The sequence below is a fragment of the Scyliorhinus canicula genome, chromosome 12, assembly GCF_902713615.1.
Source record: "Scyliorhinus canicula chromosome 12, sScyCan1.1, whole genome shotgun sequence".
Classification (NCBI taxonomy): Eukaryota; Metazoa; Chordata; class Chondrichthyes; order Carcharhiniformes; family Scyliorhinidae; genus Scyliorhinus; species Scyliorhinus canicula.
Window position 1 is genome coordinate 51,427,804 of NC_052157.1, and position 21,466 is coordinate 51,449,269.

The 21,466-nt window shown below is 44.7% G+C and overlaps 1 protein-coding gene across 1 annotated transcript in view; it reads right to left on the minus strand.

The window, feature by feature from the left end:
- Positions 1 to 821: 821 nt before the first annotated feature.
- LOC119974231 (pleckstrin homology domain-containing family O member 2-like) overlaps positions 822 to 21,466 on the minus strand; it is an 81,766-nt gene continuing 61,121 nt past the window's right edge. The window contains exons 3-5 of the mRNA XM_038812999.1: positions 13,833 to 13,937; positions 11,313 to 11,411; positions 822 to 2,880 (exon numbers count right to left, since the gene is read on the minus strand). Of these exons, the coding sequence (XP_038668927.1) occupies positions 1,804 to 2,880; positions 11,313 to 11,411; positions 13,833 to 13,937 (1,281 nt within the window). The 3' untranslated portion in view covers positions 822 to 1,803. The remainder of the gene's footprint in view (positions 2,881 to 11,312; positions 11,412 to 13,832; positions 13,938 to 21,466) is intronic.

Below are 21,466 nucleotides of genomic sequence, written 5' to 3' on the forward strand. Positions count from 1 at the left end.
AGGGCACAGCCTCAGATTGAAGGGACAATCCTTTTAAAATGAGATAAGGAGGAATGTCTTCAGCCAGATGGTGGTGAATCTTTGGAATTCATTGCCTCAGAAAGCTGTGGAGACCAAGTCACTGAGTGCCTTTAAGACAGAGACAGATAGGTTCTGGATTAATAAGGAGATCAGGGGTCACGGGGAGAAGTCAAGAGAGAATGAGTATGAGAAACATATCAGCCATGATTGAATGAAAGAGCAGACTCGATGGGCCAAAATGTCCTAATTCTGCTCCTATATCTTGCAGTCTTATGGATGGAGCTGTTGATGTGAATGATGAGGGCAAAAGCCAAGAAAGTCAGAAGGAATTTAGGACACAAGGGAGGCTTACGGAAACATTCATACTCACGCAATTGTGGGTTGTGAAGCTGAGATGAGGTACATTACTGGGAGAGAGTAACAGGATCTTTACTCTGCACCCAAAGCTTACCAGACCTGTGAGAGATACAAGGGATCAACAAACAACATCCCACTCACACAGCAAGGCCTCAAAACGTTGAAAAGCTAGCTTTGTTCTTTTTTGTCCCAGAGGATGCAAGCTACTGGGAACACGATTGTTTCTACAATTAGTTTATAGGCAATTGTAACCTGACCTTAAGAGACTCAAATATCTCTGGCCAGGGTGTGTATATGGAGAACAGGTGGTGGGTGGTGAGATACCCAAAATGAGGTCAAAGTGACTAAACAGTGAATAAGTTACATCAACTTTCAGCCATATAAAACCAATTAAATTCTACACACCTTAAATCAGTGAGTGGAATAAGTGTAAAGGAGATTGATTTTGCAGATGAATAGAATGCCATTTTATTGTGAAGTGCTTCATTCTATTCCATTGCATGAATCCTTTGTTACAGAAAAATATAAACACGGTTAAAGTATAAATAAAGCAATAAGCCTGTGTTAATAGGCAGGATATAAAAACATTCCACTGGGTAAATACTAAGGCAAAGTCGTATTAGTTTTTTTTGCATAAATATTAATACTGGCAGTAGAAATGATTTTAAAAGGAGTTCACAGAAGTACAAATGTTGTATTTGGACAATGCAGTTCATCTAAAAACAGTAAATATTTGTGGCAACTCAAATACTGAATGGTAAAAACAAATCAGTGATTCTACATTCACATTCCAACGTTACAGAACCTTGCACTTAATTTCCTTCGAATTGTGGATGAGTTTGGCCTTTGTTGCTCTTTTCCTTCACACGAGAAAACTCCCCCTCACTGGCCTGACAACATCACCTTCAGAAACGGCTGCAGCAACCTTCAATGTACAGTTAGCCACTTTACAAGTATACTTGCTGCATACAGAACACATTCTGTATTCCCTGGGTTCACTCAAAAGGACAGTGTGAAAATACAGCAGGAAAGTCAGAGGCTTGAAAAGTACCGGCTCAAAGCAAGGAACAGGAACAGGAAATTGGAGGAAGCACTTGTTTAGCTAAAAGGCAAATTACTCTGAGCATGTGCAAAATGTTTGAATTTCTGTAGCTGTCAAGCTGGTGACTGACTTGGGCAGCAGGCGTGGAATTTCACATTCTTAGTCCACATTGTAACACTGCCTGTTTTTTAAAAAAATATCTGTTCCTTCATTGTAAAGCATCTCAGGTATCTGTGCAAAATTCTCTCTTAACAAAAATAGAACCTCCTCCCCATCTCACCAAAGAAATTTAACAGGATACAGGAGACCTGGTCCAACATACTCGTATTGCAACTCACCAAGCAGCCAGTGTGTATCGTTGGTCCCTATGTTACACAGTCAGGTTAAGGCACACTTCTTCTGTACATAGTCAACAGATTTTTACGCCTTTCTCTTTCCTCCAAAGTGAGAGTCTCAGATTTGTTGCATAATCCCTTTAAACCCTTAAGTTCTTGCAAGACTTTGTCAGCTTCAGTCCATTTAGCTACGGCTTCGTTCAGCAAGTGTGCCGCACTCCTGGTTGACCAGCTGTCTTGGGTGATATTGCTCTGAAGATGTTGCTCACCAGCTGCTTGTTGGAGAAGTTCCTCTGTTACTTTCAGCTCAAAAGCTATCTCACCTTCCAATTTTTCTACATTCCTCTTCTTGAGATGGCCACTTGTATCAACTTGTTTCCTTATTGCATGTTGCTTGGATTCTGATAAGATATCTCCCAAGGAAGCACATTTCACTCTGATTAGATTTGCCCTGTTTAGCGAGCTGTTACAAGTTTCAGACGACTGTTTCTTCATTATATTTACACCTGACGATACCTCTGCTTGGAAATCAGATTCACCTTCACTTTCTTGGCAATCGGCAACAGTTTCTGTGGCACAAGATAGGTCTTCTTCCTTTCCTTCCTCAGCAGATGGTCCCTCTCCCTCCTTGGCTGGTGGCCCCTCTCCCTCCTTGGCCGGTGGCCCCTCTCCCCCCTTGGCCGGTGGCCTCTCTCCCTCCTCGGTCGCAGGCTCCTCTCCCTCCTCGGCCAGTGGACCCTCTCCCTTCTCGGCCAGTGGACCCTCTCCTTCCTTGGCCAGTGGACCCTCTCCCTTCTCGGCTGGTGGCCCCTCTCCCTCCTCGGCTGGTGGCCCCTCTCCCTCCTTGGCCAGTGGACCCTCTCCCTCCTCGGCTGGTGGCCCCTCTCCCTTCTCAGCCGGTGGACCCTCTCCCGTCTCAGCCTCAGGTGGGATTTCTTTTTTTTCTAACTCATCACCGCCTTTTGCGTTACTGGGTTTGATTTTAGGCATAAGAATAGGTCTGTTCTTGTTGGTTTGATTACTGGGGTTTTCCTTTGGCTGCTCTTCATTTGTTGAGTCTTCAACAGTAAGATTCTCAACTCCGAGCTCTAGTCTCTGCATTCCTCCAGACACAGCACTGGCTACCTAGGATATAAAGATAACCTTTAATCATCTTGATATTCTTTAACCTTGTGATACTTAAGTACAACAAAATCAACAAGACAAAAGCAACACAGAAAGCAAAAAAAATCAGAAAGTAAGGCAGCATTTGTGGTGAGAAGCGGGATGTTGGTGTTTTAGGTATGGATTGACGGGTGCTATCTGACCTGAAGAATAACAGCAATATAGTCCTGTCAGCATTCCATCTACCCTCAGCCCGCATTGGGCAGATACTGACTGCTGAAATACTCCTTAATCACATGCCCATGCGATAAAGGAATATCTGTAATTATGGGTGATTTTAATCTTCATATAGACTGGGCAAATCAAATTAGTCACAATACCGGAGAGGAGGAATTCCTGCAGTACATACGGAATGGTTTGCTGGATCAATATGTTGAGGCATCAATTATAGAACATGCCATCCTAGACTTGGTATTGCCGAATAAGAAAGGAATCATTGGCTATCTAGTTGTGCGAGGTCCTGGGGATGAGCCACCATGATAGAATTTTCGTCAAGGTGGAAAGTTATGTAGCTGATTCAGAGACTAGGATCCTGAATCTTAATAAAGGAAACTACCTTGGTATGGGGCGCGAGTTGGCTATGATGGGAGTGGGTACGTTACTCGGAGGGGTGGTAGTGGATAGGCAATGGCGAACCTTCAAGGAGCGCATGGATGAACTGCAACAATTGTTTATTCATGTCTGGCACAAAAGTAAAACAGAAAAGATGGCCAAACCATGGCTTACAAGGGGAATTAGAGACAGTATTTGATTCAAGGAAGAGGCACACAAATCGGCCAAGAAAACAACAAACCTGAGGAAACCTTGGGAGCAGTTTAGAATTCAGCAAAGGGGGACAAAGGGATTGATTAAGAAGGGGACAAGGGTATGAGAGTAAGCTTGCGGGGAACATAAAAACTGACAGTAAAGCTTTCTATAGGTACGTGAAGAGAAAAAGATTGGTAAAGACAAATGTATGTCCCTTACAGTCAGAAACAGGAATTTATAATGGGGAACAAAGAAATGGCTGACAAACTAAATACATACTTTGGTTCTGTCTTCACAAACGAGGACACCAATAACGTTCAAGAAATGTTGGGGAACACAGGGTTTAGTGAGAGGGAGGAAGGAAATCAATATTAGTAGAGAAATGGTTTGGGGGAAATTGATGAGGTTGAAGGCTGATAAATCCCCAGGGCCTGATAATCTACATCCCAGTGTACTTAAGGAAGTGGCTCTAGAAATAGTGGATGCATTGGCCACCTTCCAGGATTCTATAGACTCTGGAACAGTTCCTACAGATTGGAGGATAGTTACTGTCACTCCAATATTCAAAAAGGAAGGTGAAAAGATAACAGAGAATTAACGTGTTTTCTCCAAATGGCAGGCAGTGACTAGTGGGGTATCAGAGTGGTGCAGAGATCAGTGCTGGAACCCCGACTATTCACAATATATATTAAGGAAAATGAAAGAGATAAAGCAGGAATAAAAATTTAGAACTTGGGAGAGGCAAATTTTGCATAAATTAGACGGCACTTGGCTGAGGTGGGCTGGCCATTGCTAGAGGATAAATCAGTGAAAAACCAGTGGGAAGCACTAAAAGGAGATATCAAAATATACAAAGTAGTAGTCCCCTCCAAAAATGAGTGGTACTGCCAAATCTAGACCCCCTGGTTGTCTGGAGGAATACAGGAGAAGATCCAGAAAAAGAAAGTGTATGATAGGTACAAAGGACTAAGCACTGAAGATAGCCTTGACGAGTATAGGAAGTGCAGGGAAAAGTCAAAAGGGAAATAAGGAAATCAAAGAGAGGGCATGAAAAAAGATTAGTACATAAAGTTAAAGAAAACCCAAAGATGTTTTACCAAAATATTCATGGTGAAAGGTTAGTTAAGAAAAAAGTGGGACCTATCAGGGATGTAGAGGGAAACTTGTGTGCAGATAAAGAGGCTGTGGGAAGGGTTTTAAATGAATATTTTGTCTCTGTATTTACAAATGAAATGGATGATGCAGATATAGTAGTCCAGGACGAACACAGAGATATTGGATGGGATAATCATACAGAGAGAGGAAGCACTGGAAGAGTTGAAATCCTTAAAAGTTGATAAGTCACCAGGGCCAGATGGATTGTATCCAAGGCTATTGAAGATGGTCAGGGAGCAGATGGCAGATGCTCTGAGGATGATTTTCCAATCCTCACTAGATACAGGGAGGTACCGGAGGACTGGAGAAATGCAAACCTGGTTCCATTGTTTAAAAAGGGATTAAAGGAAATGGAAACAATTATAGGCCAGTTAGTCTTATGTCGGTGGTGGGCAAGTTAGTGGAGTCAATCCTGAGAGATAGGATTAACTGTTGCATAGAAAGACATAGACTTGTTGGGATAGTCAGCATGAATTTGTTGAAGGAAGATCTTGCCTCACAAAATTGACTGAATTCTTTTAGGAAGTGGCAGGAAGGGTTGATGAAGGTAGTGCAGTGAATGTTGTGTACATGGATTTTAGCAAGGCATTTGACAAATTACCACATGGCAGATTGGTCAAGAAAGTGAAATCCCATGGGATACAGAGCAATGTGGAAAACTGGATAAAAAGTTGGGTCAGTGACGGAAAACTAAGATAATGGCTGATGGCTGCCCTTGCAATTGGAAAGTTGTTTCAAGTGGTGTCCCACAGGGTTAGGTGCTGAAACCTTTACTGTTTGAGTTATATATTAACGAGTTAGACATGCACGTGGGGAACACAGTTAGGAAATTTGCAGATGACACAAAGATTGGCCGAGTGGTGGACAATGTAGAGGATAGCAATAATCTCCAAATGATATATATGGGTTGGTGAGTGGGCAGTAAAGTCGCAGATGGAATTTAACACAGAGAAGCGTGAGGTCATGCATTAAGGAAGCCAAACAGCTATAGGGAATATACAATAAATGGGAATATATTGAGAGGGTTGGATGAATTAGGAGATCTTGGAGTACAAGTACACATGTCCCTAAAGGTAGCTGTTCAAGTAGACAAGGCTGTAAAGAAAGCATATGCAATGCTCTCCTTCACTGGGAGAGGTATGGAATATAAAAAACGTAAGGATATAATGTTGGAATTGTATAAGACACTGGAGAGGCCACAACTGGAGTATTGTGTGCAATTCTGGTCACCACATTACAGGTAGGATGTAATTGGTCTGGAGAGAGTGCAGAGGAGGTTGACAAGAATGTTGCCAGGGCTAGAAAAGTGTCGCTACAAAGAGAGATTGGATAGGTTGGGGTTATTTTCCTTGGAAGAAAAAAGGCTGAGGGGTGACTTAATTGAGGTGTACGAAATATGAGGGGAAGAAATAGAATGGAAAGGATTAAATTGTTTCCTTTGGTGGATCATTTTAGAATCAGGCAACATAGATTCAAGATAAGTGGCAGAAGGTGTAGAGGGCACATGAGAAAGAACTTTTTTATGCAGAGGGTAGCGGGAATTTGGAATTCGCTGCCCGAATTGGTGTTGGAGGCAGAGACCTATTTTTTTTTTTAAGTGCCTGGATCTGCACCAAGTGCTGTAAGAAACAGGGTTATGGATCAGGTGGGATGAGAAGGGCACCTGGATGTCCTCGAGCTAGCATGGACATGATGGGTCAAATGGCCTCCTTCTGTGCTGTAACTTTTCTATGGTTCTATGATCAATGATTTAGATGAGGGAACTAGATGCAATATCACCAAATTTGCAATGACACTAAGCTGGGTGGGGGTGTGAGCTGTGAGGAGGATGTAGCGATCCTTCAGTGTGATTTGGGAAAGTTGAGTGGGTGGGCAAATGAATGGCAGATGCAGTATAATTTGGATATATGTGAGGATATCCACTTTGGTAGTAAAAAGAGGAAGGCAGATTATCTGAATGGCCACAAATTAGCAGAAGGAAATTTGCATCGAGACCTGGGTGTCCTCATACACCAGTTACTGAAGGTAAGCATGCAGGTGAGGCAGGTAGTGAAGAAGGCAAATGGTATGTTGGCCTTCAAAGCGAGAATATTCGAGTACAGGAGCAGGGATGTCTTGCTGCAATTATACAAGTCCTTGGTGAGGCCATACTTGGAATAGTGTGCACAATTTTGGTCTCCTTATCTGAGAAAGGATGTTCTTGCAATAGAGGGAGTGCAGCAAAGGTTTCCCAGACTGATTCCTGGGATGGCGGGGTGGACGTATGAGGAGAGATTGAGTTGGTTAGGATTGTATTCACTGGAATTCAGAAGAATTAGGGGGGGGGGGGGGGGGGGGGGGGGGAAATCTCATAGAAATCAATAGAATTCTAACAGGGTAGATGCAGGAAGGATGTTCCCGATGGTGGGGGTGTCCAGAATCAGGGGTCACAGTCTGAGGATACAAGGTAAAGCATTTAGGACAGAGTTGAGGAGAAATCTCATTACCCAGAGAGTGGTCAGCCTGTAGAATTTGCTACCACAGAATGTAGTTGAGGCCAAAACATTATATGTTTTCAAGAAGCAACTGGATATGGCACTTGTGGCAAAAGGGATCAAAGGATATGGGGGAAAGTGGGATCAGGGTATTGAGTTGGATGATCAGCCATGATCAAAATGAATGGCAGAGCAGGCTCGAAAAGCTGAATGGCCTCCTCTTCTCCTATTTTCTATGTTTCTATGGGAGGGTTCAGAGGGCTGGGGCTCTGGGCTCTGCATCAGGGATATGGCACACTGCTATTAACCAATAATGCAGTTGCACCCAATTCCTTCCACAAGGCAACTGTTTGACCAGCTGAGTATTCCAATATTCTATTCCAGGTTTCCAGTAACCAAATATTTTGATTTTTTTTTTTTGTATTATTAGCTGAATAATCTGATGCGATGCAGATTATTGTCTGAAAATGTGCAGGTTTGGTAGATTGGCCACTCTAAATTGTCCCTTAATGTCCAATGGTTATGTAGAGTTACGGGGCTACTGGGATAGAGTAGGGGAGTGGGCATAGGTCGGGTGCTCTTTCAGAGGGTCTGTGTAGACTCGATGGGCCGAATGGCCTCCTTCTTCACTGTAGAATGATCTATAATTATTGCTTTTATTCAGGTTCCATGAAGGAATCTTTACTGTAAAATTGAATTGCATTTGTAGGGTTCTGGGAGCAGTTCCTGGCTGCCGTGTTGTTGACCCTCCAAGTTTATGATAGCTTAGTCATTTTCCATCTGATTTGCAATGAATGCATATAAAGTATGCAAAAGTATTGGTGATGCACTGGGAGGAAGGCCACTGTCAGGGTTCTGTGGGCATCGCTGACTGGGCCGACATTTGTTGCCCATTCCTAATTGCCTATGAGCTGACTTCCCGATGGTGACCATGGAGTGAGTGGTCGCACACAGGGCAGCTCCGGCTTGAAGGTACTGGTTTGGGCACTTTATACCCGCTAGTGGGGTAGCTCCGGCAGGAAAGTGGTGCAGAAGGTGTAGAGCAGGGGTGGGCAAACTTTTCCGTGCAAGGGCCACATTCAGATATTCACAATTTTAAAGGGCCGCATAGTATATTAATTAATAGTCCCGGTTGTAACCAATTAGCGTGCGGCATATACCTCAGCGCTTCCCCCGGCGGCATCCTGCCTTTAGCCCTCTTTTTCTCTACTTTTCAAAAATGGCACTTCACCCGGTTATGATTCTGGGCGCCTCATATAGAACATAGAACAGTACAGCACAGAACAGGCCCTTCGGCCCTCGATGTTGTGCCGAGCAATGATCACCCTACTCAAGTCAACGTATCCACCCTATACCAGTAACCCAACAGCCCCCCCCTCAATTAACCTTATTAAAAAAAAAAAATTTTTTTTTTTTAAAACATTTTTTTTTAATGATTTGATCTTGGTGGGCCGCATAAAGACCTTTGGCGGGCCGTATGCGGCCCGCGGGCCGTAGTTTGCCCACCCCTGGTGTAGAGGGAGAGCTTCTCCAAGGTTGGCATGTCTACTGGCTACCAGACCCGGCAAAAAACAGGAAAAGACCTGGCTAAGGAATTGGAGGGGACCTGTGGTACAACAATTGTGAAAATTGCAGAGGAGGAAGGGTCGCCGCCAGTGGGAAAGGCCCAGATGGAGCAGTTGATGGCCTTCATCAAAGACGGATTTTGGGCGGCGCGTGGCACAGTGGTTAACATTGGGACCACGGCGCTGAGGACCTGGGTTCGAAAGCGGCCCTGGGTCACTGTCCATGTGGAGTTTGCACATTCTCCCCGTGTCTGCATGGGTTTCACTCCCACAACCCAAAGATGCGCAGTTTAGATGGATTGGTCACGCTAAATTGCCGCTTAATTGGGAAAAAAAATTATGAGTATCCTAAATTTAAAAAAAGATGGATTTTGCCAGCAAAGGAAGGAGATGCACAGTGGATTGGTTTGAAGGCCATTCAGGGAGCAGTAGCACCTCTGTGAAGATCGATGGACTGTGTAGAGAAGTGTCTTGAGGCACAAAGGGCAGAGATACGAGAGTTGGAGACTGTGGTGTCTGACCAGAGTGATAGGATCGCGTCCTTGGAGGCGGAGTGGGGGTCCTGGGGGACCTGTGCAAGTCGGTGAGGGTTGAAGGTGGACGAGCAGGGAAAATAGGTCCAGGCAGCGGAATCCGTGGATTGTGGAGCTGCCAGAGGGCGTGGAAGGAACGAGCGCCACAAAATACATGTCAAGGATGTTGGCCCAGCTGCTGGAAGAGGGGTTGCTGGACAAGGCCCCAGAGGTGGACAGGGCCCACTGGTCTTTGAGGTGTAGAGATCAAGAGCGGGGGAGCCGCCGCAGGTGGTGTTTGTGCACAAATTCGTTGAGAAAGAAAAGATTCTACGATGGGCCAGGAAGAAGCGAGACTGTGAATAAGACAGGAATCATGGAATCTATCAAGATATTGGTGCGGAATTGGTGAGGCGGTGTGCAGGCTTGTACAACAGGTGTTGTACCTAAGGAAGATTCGGTTTGGGGTGCTGTGCCTGGCAAAATTTTGGGTCACATTTGAAGGCCGGGAGTACTATCTTAAAACACAAGAGACTAATGACTTTCTAAGGGAACATAAATTGGGGGAGAAGGGACAGTGGCGTGAGATGGAGGAGCTGCATCTGTAAAGATTGGAGGTTATGGTATTGTATATTGTATGTTGTCGGAGGTGAGCGGGGGGGGGGGGGGTCTTTTCCTTTTACTTTGGGAAAACTATTGAGCATGTGCAAAATGTTTGAATTTCTGTAGTAGTCAAGCTGGTGACTGACTAAGATAGCAGGTGTGAAATTTCAAATTCTTAGCCCACATTGTAACACTGCTTGTTTTAAAATATATCTGTCCAAACATTGCGGGACTTTCATATGAGGATAGACGAAATCGGTTAGGATTATATTAATTGGAATTTAGAAGAGTGAGAGGGGATCTCATAGAAATTTACAAAATTCTTGCAGGATTAATCAGGATAGATTCAGAAACAATGTTCCCGATTGCGGGGGGTGTCTTGGGGTTTAAAGGGATCAGGGTATATGCGTGAGGGAAGGCAGACTCAGGGTATTGAACTTGATGATCAGCCCGATCATAATGAATGGCGGAGCAGGCTCGAAGGGCCGAATGGCCTCCTCCTGCTTCTATTTTCTATGTAAAGCAACTCGGGTGTCTCTGAAAAATTCTCACTTTCAACAAAATTAGGACCTCCTCCCCATTTCTCCAAAGAAATTTAACAGAAGACAGGACACCTGGTCCAAAAGACTCATATTGCAACTCACCAAGCCCCGGTTTGTATTGTGGGGTTGTGGAGCAGGGGATGCCACAAATATGGCAATAAAATTAAATTAATACTGAAAAAAAACCATTTTCAATATTCAGCTTCACTCTTTAGGAGAAGAATGAGAACAGGAGAGACAATGGAACGTTTTTCTGAAGTGCATCTATGCTGGCTTCGGCTAACAATTTGATTCACTCCAGAAGGCTGATAAGAGAAGAGACTGGCACAGTCACCCCTCTTCACGCATCCTTGTGTCTGATTTGGGACTGGTAACTCATTAATTTTATCTGTTATATGTCATTCCTGTCTACTTACGTACTCTATTCAAAATTATTACTTCTTAATAAACTGTTTTAAACCACTACTTGTAATCCTCCAAAGACGCTTTTGGGTAATCTGTGATTCCAGGACCAAATCGAGGGAAATGTTTGTGTTTTCCTTACCAGTAGGAGTACAGGGCTGAAGTAACCATTTCTAACCAATTAATGCAAGTTTTTCCCGATAAATACTCTCAGTGGATGAGCCCTTCACTCTACATACACCCCTCCAGCAGAGAGGCTCTTGGTTCTGGCCCTCTTTGGGTAGGGGCCCATGGCCTGCTCACTACCATCACCTAGTGAGAGGAGCACAGCTCTGGCTACAGATTTAAATGGTGGAGCTATCTAATGTTATAGCTGATGCTTGGATGACTTACTTCTTTGCGATGATGTCTGGTTGGCGGTCTTCGGGTGTGGTTTATCTTTACTCGGTTGCGTGTTAAGTGATCCAGAGAATTATTTTCATCCACCGTAACCTGAGCACAAACACATTGCTTAATCGTTAGCCCTCACTTACATTGCAATACATTGGTTGGCAGAACACTCCTGACAAGAAGATGTGATATGTGATCCACTTGATTCCTTTTTTACATCAGAGCACTTCTGGATTCACGATTCTCCACTGCAAGAAGTATTGAAATACTCAAGAATATGGGTCAAATTAGAAGTTCAACAACAGCCAATGAACAGCAGAGCTCCCCGGGACTGTGATGATTATGGAGTCAGAAGTTACATCTTTCACTATAGGACCCCTAGTTTTATTTCCTCACACGTATTTCACGGACTGACTTTTATACAGACAATAGTCGCTCCCAAATTTCACCAGGAAGTGAAGCTGAAATCACAGCAATTCTCACAAGTTGCAGTGACTTATGAAGTCTATGACAATCTCAGATCAGTCAGTAACTTCCTCTTGGGTCGAGTTCTTGGCTGATTCAAAATTAGCAGCAAAGATTTTGTTGCTGCGTGGATCTTGTCAGTAACACTAACATTTTAAAGCCAGGCGTCGAGGAATTGGATTAGTCGGAACTGAGGATACCTGCTGCATTCTATTGCAACTGAACCCCAAGCTGGTTTCTGCTCATGAGAGTCAAAATCACTGAAGGAGATCATTTGGCCCATCAAATCTATGTTGGCTCTACGGGGAACAACCCAGTCGGTTCCACTCTCCTGCTTGATCCCAATAGCTTTGTAGGGTCATTTTCTTCAAGCGCTCATTCAATTTCCTTTTAAAATCATTGATTGTTTCAGCTTGCACCACCCTCCGGGTCAGTGTGTAATTCTACCTCACATTCCCCTTATAATCTCTTGGCCAAAATTTTAAATCTCCTGGTCCTTGCACCACTAGCCAATAGGAAGAGTTTTACTTTCTCTACCTACCTAAACCAGTTGTACCCTTCCCCCTGACATCAAATCCCTTCAATCTCCTTTGCTCCCTAGTGAACAACCCCAGTTTTCCCATCCGTTCCTTCTCGCAAAAATCTCTTATCCCTGGAACCGTTCTCACAAATCTCCTCATTATGTATCTGGGAATATATTCCTGCTGGTTATGCGTCACGTGAAGTGTAGTGACGTGAGCAGATTGTTGGCATAGGCTTTGAGCAGATAACCATCTTGATGGTACGAGCAACATTAATAAACCTCTAATCGCATTTTATCAAGAATCTAGAGTGTGGGCACTACCCTTTCTTTTTGGGGCAAAGAAATATGACACCTCTGCATCCTGTCAAGGACTCTCACATCCTTCCTAAAGTGTGTTGACCATAACTGGGCACAAGAATGTGCCCAGTTATGGTCCTCACCAGAGCTTTATAAGGGTTCAGTATACCTTCCTTGGTTTTGTACTCAATGCCTCTTTGTATGAAGCTCAAGATCCGGATGCTTTCCGATCCATTCTCTCAATAATGCAATGCCACCTTCAACCACCAATTAACATGCATCCTGAGATTCTTTGACCCCAGACACTCTTTAGAATTGTGCCATTAAGTCTATATTGCCTCTTCCTGTGGCTTCTACCAAAATGTATCACCTCACACTTCTCTACATTAAATTCCATCTGCTAATTTCTCTACCCTACCTATGTCCTGTTGCAGTCAATTGGCGGCACGGCAGCACAGTGGTTAACACTGTTGCTTCAAAGCGCTAGGGTCCCAGGTTCGATTCCCGGCTTGGATCACTGTCTGTGCGGAGTCTGCACGTTCTCCCCGAGTCTGCGTGGGATTTTTCCGGGTGCTCCGGTTTCCTCTCACAAGTCCCGAAAGACATGCTTGTTAGGTGAATTGGACATTCTGAATTCTCCCTCAGTGTACCCGAACAGGCGTCGGAATGTGGCGACAAGGGGCTTTTCACAGTAACTTCACAGCAGTGTTAATGTAAGCCTACTGGTGATCCTAATAAAGATTATCATCCTCATTTGGAACCATGGGTAAAATTTTGAAATTTTACTCTCTATCGCAATATTCAAGACATTCATATCTAACATAAAAGCAGTGGTCCCAGCACTGACCCTTGGGGAACGCCACTGTCTACCATCCTCCAGTCTGAAAAACAACTATTTCCACTCACTTTCTTTTCTGACGCACTGTTTTCTTTTATCTAAGTTGTCACTGAATTTCCTATTCCATCAGCCACAATTTTGTTAACGAGCTTACAGACAGCATCAATTGCATCCACTTCATCAATTTTCTCTGTTACTTCAACAAAAAATTCAATTAGATTGGTCAAGTACAATCTGCCTGTGACAAATCCAGGCTGTCCTTGATTAACTCAAACCATTCCAAGTGCCTGTTGAATTTTTCCCGATTTTTGTTTCTAAAACCTCAACCACCATTGATGTTAAATTAACCAACCTCTCACTGATGAGTATACAGTCGCCCAATGATATAGAAAACAATCACCTGATCAAACTCTTTATTATTGGCATTTCCAATTTCTTCATTCAGGCTCTTCAGCCACGAATTCTGTTCCTCAGCATCGTTAACTTGAAATTTTAGTTCAGGGACCTGCAACACAAGAATTGGAACATCTCAGTTCCTGCACCAGCCCCTCTCCCAGCTACCCAACCTGGTCAGAGTTTGGTCAGAAGTAGGTTTTAAGGATTGTCTGAAAGGAAAAGAGAGAGAGAGAGAGAGAGAGAGAGAGAGAGAAAGAGAGAGAGAGAGAGGGGGGGGGGGGGGGTCATAGAATCCCTACACTTCAGAAGGAAGCCATTCAGCCCATTGAATCTACACCAACCCTCCAAAAGAGCATCCTACCTATGCCCAAACCCCCGCCCTTTCCCCGTAACCCCACCTAATCTTTGGACACTTAGGGGAAATTTAGCATGGGCAACCCACCTAACCTGCACATCTTTTGACTGTGGGAGGAAACCAGAGCACCCGGAGGAAACTCACGCAGACAGGGGGAGAAAGTGGAAACTCCACACGGACAGCCACCGGAGGGTGGAATTGAACCTGGGTCCCTGGCGCTCTGAGGCAGCAGTGCTAACCACTGTGCCACCCTAACCATGAGATGGTTAGGGCGGTAATTCCAGAGCTGAGGGCTGAGGCAGCTGAAGGCATGGCCAGCAATTATGAGATGATTAAAATCAGAGATGAGCAGGGCAGCACGATGGCGCAGTGGATAGCACTGCTGTCTCATGGCGCCGAGGTCTTAAGTTCGATCCCGGCTCTGGGTCACATTCCGTGTGGAGTTTGCACATTCTCCCCGTGTCTGCGTGGGTTTCGCCCCCACAACCCAAAGGTGTGCAGGCTAGGTGGACTGGCCACGCTAAATTGCCCCTTCATTGAAAAAAATGAATTGGGTACTCTAAATTTATTTTTTAAAATGTTTTTTAAATCAGGGATGAACAGATAAATGTCAAAATGAGAGGATAAGAGTTATCCTGGAGAGTTGTGGAGCTGGAGAAGATTATGGAGAGGGTGGGAGGATTTGAAAACAAGCATGAGGATCAAGGCATTGTTTAATCAGGAGTAAATATAGATTTGCATAGAGCAGCACAGGAATAATGGGGTACCAGTTAAGACAGCCGAGCTTTAGGTAACTTCAAGGCTAGGAAAGGTAGAATGTGGGGGACAAGCCAGCAGTGTGTTGGAATAATTGAGTCCAAAGGTAACTAAGGAATACATGAGGGTTTCAGCAGTGGATGAGCTGAAACAGGGACAATATCGGGTGCTATTACAGTGGTGGAAACAGGCAGTCTCAGTGATAGTTAGTAGCTCATCTTGGGGTTAAACCTGATACCAAGGTTGCAAACAGACTGGTTTAGTCTCAAACTAATGTCAGGGATTGAGGAGTGGAGCTCGAAAACAATGGCTTTGATTTTCCCAATATCTAATTGGAGGATATTGAGGCGAAGACTCCATGGAGGACAAGAAGTTTGACAACGCAGGCAGTAGAGGTGCCGGGAGAGGTGGTGGAGGAGTCTAGGTGGGTGCCGTCAGTGTACATGAGAAAAACAATATCTCTTCAAACAATTTCACCAGGGATAATACATGGGTGAGAGTTAAGATCCACCTGGTCAGACCGACTCCATTGGAGGCCCAGTCAGACTGGCTGATTCACTTCTGGAGATGCACTTGAATTGGCGCGCAGCCCCCCCCCCCCCCCCCCCCCCCCCCTCAAGGTGTGAGGAAATACTCGACCTGACAGAGACACATGAAAGCAAACCAATTTCTTCTCTCCTGTATTTTGATCCTTCATTCTCCATGCACGCTACCTGTAATCTTAATCAGTTCTGGTGAAGGGGTTGCACCTAAACCCTCAGCTTCTCTATTCTCTCCAGATGCTGTCACATGTCCTAAGGGTTTCTAGCATTCTCTTTTAGCTCAGAATTCCAGAATGTGCAGCAGTTTTTAATTAAACTATTCAATCAGTAGCATCTAAAACTCCTCTGTTGTTCTGTCTAACTTTACTCATAAATTCTCTATTCCTAACAAGGCACGGTGGCACAGTGGTTAGCACCGTCGCTTCACAGCACCAGGGTCGCAGGTTCGATTCCTGCTTGGGTCACTATTTGTGCGGAGTTTGCACGTTCTCCCCGTGTCTGCGCGAGTTTCCTCCGGGTGCTCCGGTTTCCTCCCACAAGTCCCGAAAGACGTGCTGTTAGGTGAATTGGACATTCTGAATTCTCCCTCTGTGTACCCGAACAAGTGCCGGAGTGTGGCAACTAGGGGCTTTTTACAGTAACTTCATTGCAGTGTTAAATTAAGCCTACTTGTGACAATAATAAAGATTATTATTATTTGGACATGTAATGACCTTAGGACAGCACGATGACACAGTGTTTAGCATTGCTGCCTCACAGCACCAGGGACCCAGGTTTGATTGCTGCCTTAGGTGACTGTGTGGAGTTTGCACTTACTCCCTATGTTTGCGTGGGTTTCTTCCGGGTCCGGTTTCCTCTCACAGTCCAAAGATGTGCTGGTTAGGTGGAGTGGCCATGATAAATTTCCCCTTAGTGCCCAGCGGTTAGATGGAGTTACAGGGTTAGGGCGGGAGAGTGGACCTAGGTAGAGCGTTCTTTTGTAGAGTTGGTCCAGACTCGATGGGATGAATGGCCTCCTTCTGCATTATAGGGATTCTATGACCCTCCTGCTCTGACCATATCTATCTCTGACTTACCCCTGCTTCAATTCCCAGGTGGAGCATCGGCTCCTCTCCAACTATCTGAGCTTGTCCATCCCTTTAATCTGTGACATCCCAAACCTGTTACTAGGAAAACTGCTCACTACATATTTTCTTTCCATTTTCTCAAACTAAAACGAACCGAACCTCAGCCCTGAATACTGTATTAGTATAACTTCCTTACTAAACCCACAGTGTGTGATCACTCCACTTCACAATTCCTCTTTTACTTTCCTCTGGAATTCCCCTATTGATAATTACTTTCACTGAATCCCTGACTTGGATCCTCATTCATAAGTCACAGAAAACTAGTATGCAAGTTCAGCAAATAATAAAGAAAGCAAATGGAATGTTGGCATTTATAGCTAAAGGAATAGAGGATAAAGATAAGAAAGTGTTGTTGCAACTGTAGAAGACATTAGTGGGACCTCACCCGAAGTATTGAACACAGTTTTGGTCCGCTTATTTGAGAAACAATGCAGTGACATTGGAGGCAGTTCAGAGGAGGTTCACTAGGTTGATTCCAGAGATAAGAAGTTTGTGTATGAAGAGAGATTGAACATTTTAGGCCTATACGCTCGAGAGTGTGTTAGCACTTGTTGCTTCACAGTACCAGGGTTCAGGGTTCGATTCCCGCTTGGTTCACTGTCTGTGCGGAGTCTGCACGTTCTCCCCGTGTCTGTGTGGGTTTCCTCCGGGTGCTCCAGTTTCCTCCCACAAGTCCTGAAAGACGTGCTGTTAGGTGAGTTGGACATTCTGAATTCTGTGTACCTGAACAGGCGCAGGAGTATGGCGACGAGGGGATTTTCACTAACTTCACTGCATTACTAATATAAGCCTACTTGTGACAATAATAAAGATTTTTATTAGAGTTTAGAAGAATGAGGGGAGATCAAATTGAGGTATACAACAGATCATTAAGTACATGAAAAGAAAATGAAATAAAAGAAAATACAAAATAGGCAACACAAGGTACACAATGTAACTACATAAGCACCGGCATCGGATGAAGCATACAGGGGTGTAGTGTTGATGAGGTCAGTCCATAAGAGGGGTGTTTAGGAGTCTGGTAACAACGGGGAAGAGCTGTTTTCAAGTCTGTTCGTGCGTGTTCTCAGATTTCTGTATCTCCTGCCCGATGGAAGAAGTTGGAAGAGTGAGTAAGCCGGGTGGGAGGGGTCTTTGATTATCCTGCCCACTTTCCCCAGGCAGCGGGAGGTGTAGATGGAGTCAATGAATGGGAGGCAGGTTTGTTTGATGGACTGGCCTGTGTTCACGACTCTCTGAAGTTTCTTGGGGTCCTGGGCCGAGCAGTTGCCATACCAGGCTGTGATGCAGCCAGATAGGATGCTTTCTATGGTGCATCTGTAAAAGTTGGTAAGAGTTAATGTGGACATGTCGAATTTCCTTAGTTTCCTGAAGAAGTATAGGCGCTGTTGTGCTTTCTTGGTGGTAGCGTCAACGTGGGTGGACCAGGACAGATTTTTGGTGATGTGTACCCCTAGGAATTTGAAACTACTAACCATCTCCACCTCGCCCCCGTTGATGCTGACAGAGGTGTGTAAAGTACTTTGCTTCCTGAAATCAATGACCAGCTCTTTAGTTTTGCTGGCATTGAGAGATTGTTGTCGCTGCACCACTCCACTAGGTTCTCTATCTCCCTCCTGTATTCTGACTCGTCGTTATTCGAGAGTTGGAACCAAATTTTTAATTTTTTTTTAAAATTTAGAGTTTCCCAATTATATTTTCCAATTAAGGGGCAATTTAGAGTGGCCAATCTACCTACCCTGCACATCTTTAGGTTGTGGGGGTGAAACCCTCGCAAACACGGGGACAATGTGCAAACTCCACACGAACAGTGACCCAGAGCCGGGATTCGAACCCGAGTCCTCAGTGCCGCAGGCAGCAATGCTAACCACTGTGCCACCGTGCTGCCCGGAACCAAATTTTGCCATGCAGTCGTGTGTGTACAGGGAGTAGAGTAGGGGGCTAGGTACGCAGTCTTGCAGGGCACTGATATTGAGGACTATTGTGGAGGAGGTAAATATATTGTGGAGGAGGAAATTCACAAAGGGTTGTGAACCAATGGAATTTGCTAGCCCAGAGTGTGGTGGATGCTGGGACAGTGAGTAAATTTCTGGACAAGTTGGACATATTTTTAATTGGCAATGTGTTGAAGGGTTATGGAGAACGGGCTGGACGGTGGAGTTAAGGCCAGTATGAGATCATCCATGATCGAATGGGCCGGATGATCTAATTCTGCTCCTACATCTTATGAACTTAAGAACCATTGACCAGAATTTGAACTGGACTAGCCATATAAATACTGTGGTTGCAAGAGCAGGTCAGAGGCTGAGAATCTTGTGAGTGACTCACCTCCAGAGTCTCAAAATCCTGTCCACCACCCACAGGGCACAAGTCAGGAGTGCAATGGAATATTCTCCACTTGCCTTGATGAGTGCAGCTCTAGGAACACTCAAGAAGCTCAACACCATCCAGAACAAAGCAGCCTGCTTGATTGGCACTCCTTCCACAAACATTCACTCCCTCCACCACCGATGCACAGTGGCAGCAGTGTGTACCAACTATAAGATGCACTACAGGAACTCACCAAGACTCCTTAGGCAGCATCTTCCAAACTCACAATCGTTACCATCTAGGACAAGGTGAGCAGACACATGGGAACACCAGCACCTGGAACTTCCCTTCCAAACCATTCATTATCTTGACTTGGAAATATATCGCCGTTTCTTCACTGTCACTGGGTCAAAATCCTGGAACTCCCTCCCTAACAGCAATGTGGGTGTACCTACACCTCAGGGATTGCAGTGGTTCAAAATGGCAGCTCACCACCAAGGGTAATAAGGGATTGGGCAACAAATGTTGGCCTAGCCAGCAGCACCCACATCCCCTAAAACAGGGGTGTCAAACTCAAATACACCGTGGGCCAAAATTTAAAAATCGGGACAAGTCGAGGGCCGGACTGGTTCAATGTTTTTTTGCAAAACTTATTGAAATGAACTGAACCTGGAACTAATAAAGCTTAGGTTATTGCCTATTAAAACAACATTAAATATTAAATAAATAAATAAATTAGTTGCATTTATTTCTTATTGCTTTATCTGGAGCTTTTCCAGAGTAATTTCTAATGAAAACATTTTTCCACAGGCCAACACTTTGTGATTCACACTATACCTGAATAAACTCGGCATCAGCCATATCATACGCCATAGGCGCTTCAATTGCTGGGGCCAGCTTTAATAGTAATTAGATATTATTAGGGCAGCACGGTGGCCTAGTGGTTAGCACAACCGCCTCACGGCGCTGAGGTCCCAGGTTCGATCCCGGCTCTGGGTCACTGTCCGTGTGGAGTTTGCACGTTCTCCCCGTGTCTGCGTGGGTTTCGCCCCCACAACCCAAAAATGTGCAGAGTAGGTGGATTGGCCACGCTAAATTGCCCCTTAATTGGAAAAAATAATTGGCTAATCTAAATTTTTTAAAAAAAAGAAAAAGTAATTAGATATTATCTCGCGGGCCAAAGATAATTCCACCGCGGGCCGGATTTGGCCCGCGGGCCTTGAGTTTGACATATATGCCCTAAAATGAATCTTAAAAAATGATTGTCAATAATTCCTTTTAATTATGTGTGGCCGCTCTTCAGATTGCCTTCCTGGCTGATCCTCAGAATGTTTACTCACTTGGCAGAATCTCGAGCTGGGAAACACAACTTAAAAATAAGGGTCTCCATCTTAGATGGAACTGAGGAGGCGAATTGTTAATCTTTGGAACTCTGTGACCCAGGGAATAGTGGAGTTTGGGTTATCGAATATATCCAAGGCTAAGTTAGAGAGATTCGCAAGGTAGTCAAGAGTTTTAGGGACAGGCGGGAAAGTGAAGTGGAAGATCAGCTATGATCGTATTGAATGTTGGAGCAGGTTCAAGGGCCGAATGGCTTATTCTTCCTCCTAGTTCTTATGCTCTTATGTTGTCAACTCCACTTGGCCGTCTACTCCCCATATCCCTCGATTTCCTGCCAGACCAAAACTCTGCCTTCAGCAGCTTCAAATATACTCAATCATTGTGCATGAGGGGTTAAGTATGTTCAAGACTGAGATAGACATATTTTTAATAATTGAGGGAATTAAGGGATATGGGGATAAGGCAGGAAAGAGGAGTTGAGGATTCGCATGTCAGATCAGTCATCTCATTGAATAACGGAACAGACTCAATGGGCTGAATGGCCTACTTGTGCAACATGTTATGGTTTTATGGAGACGGTGGTGTAGAAATAATCCTGAGGCCCAAGCTAATGATCTGAGGACCTTGGTTCAAATCCCACCATGGCAGCTGGTGGAATTTAATCTAAATGAATGAATGTAAATAAGAGTTCCTGTACGGGACATCCCTTAGAGCACTGACCACGGCTCCACTTCCATTCCCCCCACCCAACTCCTCAAAAAGTCCAGGTAGTGGCCACGTTGAGAATGTGGAACCAATTGCAACACCACTTCAGTCTGTCCATCATGGCCCCCGTATGCAAGAACCATAGATTCACCCCCACGACCATGTAGCCCTCCTTTAAAAGGTGGAGACAGGACAAAGTGATATTGATGGTCGGAGGTGGCAGAGTAGCGACCCTGGGGGAACCCATGGACAAGCTCCAACTCCCGGAAGGGAACAAGCTATGATATATGCAAGTCAGAAACTTCCTCCGAAAGGAGACGGTGACATTCCCCTGGCAACCAGGACACTCCCTACTGGACAGACTTCAGACCGCGGGCGAACTAGGAGAAGATAACTGTGCTGATGGCTACTGGAGGAGGTATGTTCTCTTGATGAGACACAGGAGAAGTGAGAGGAAGAGCTGGGCATGGAGATTGGGGAGGACTCTGGATCGAAGCACTGC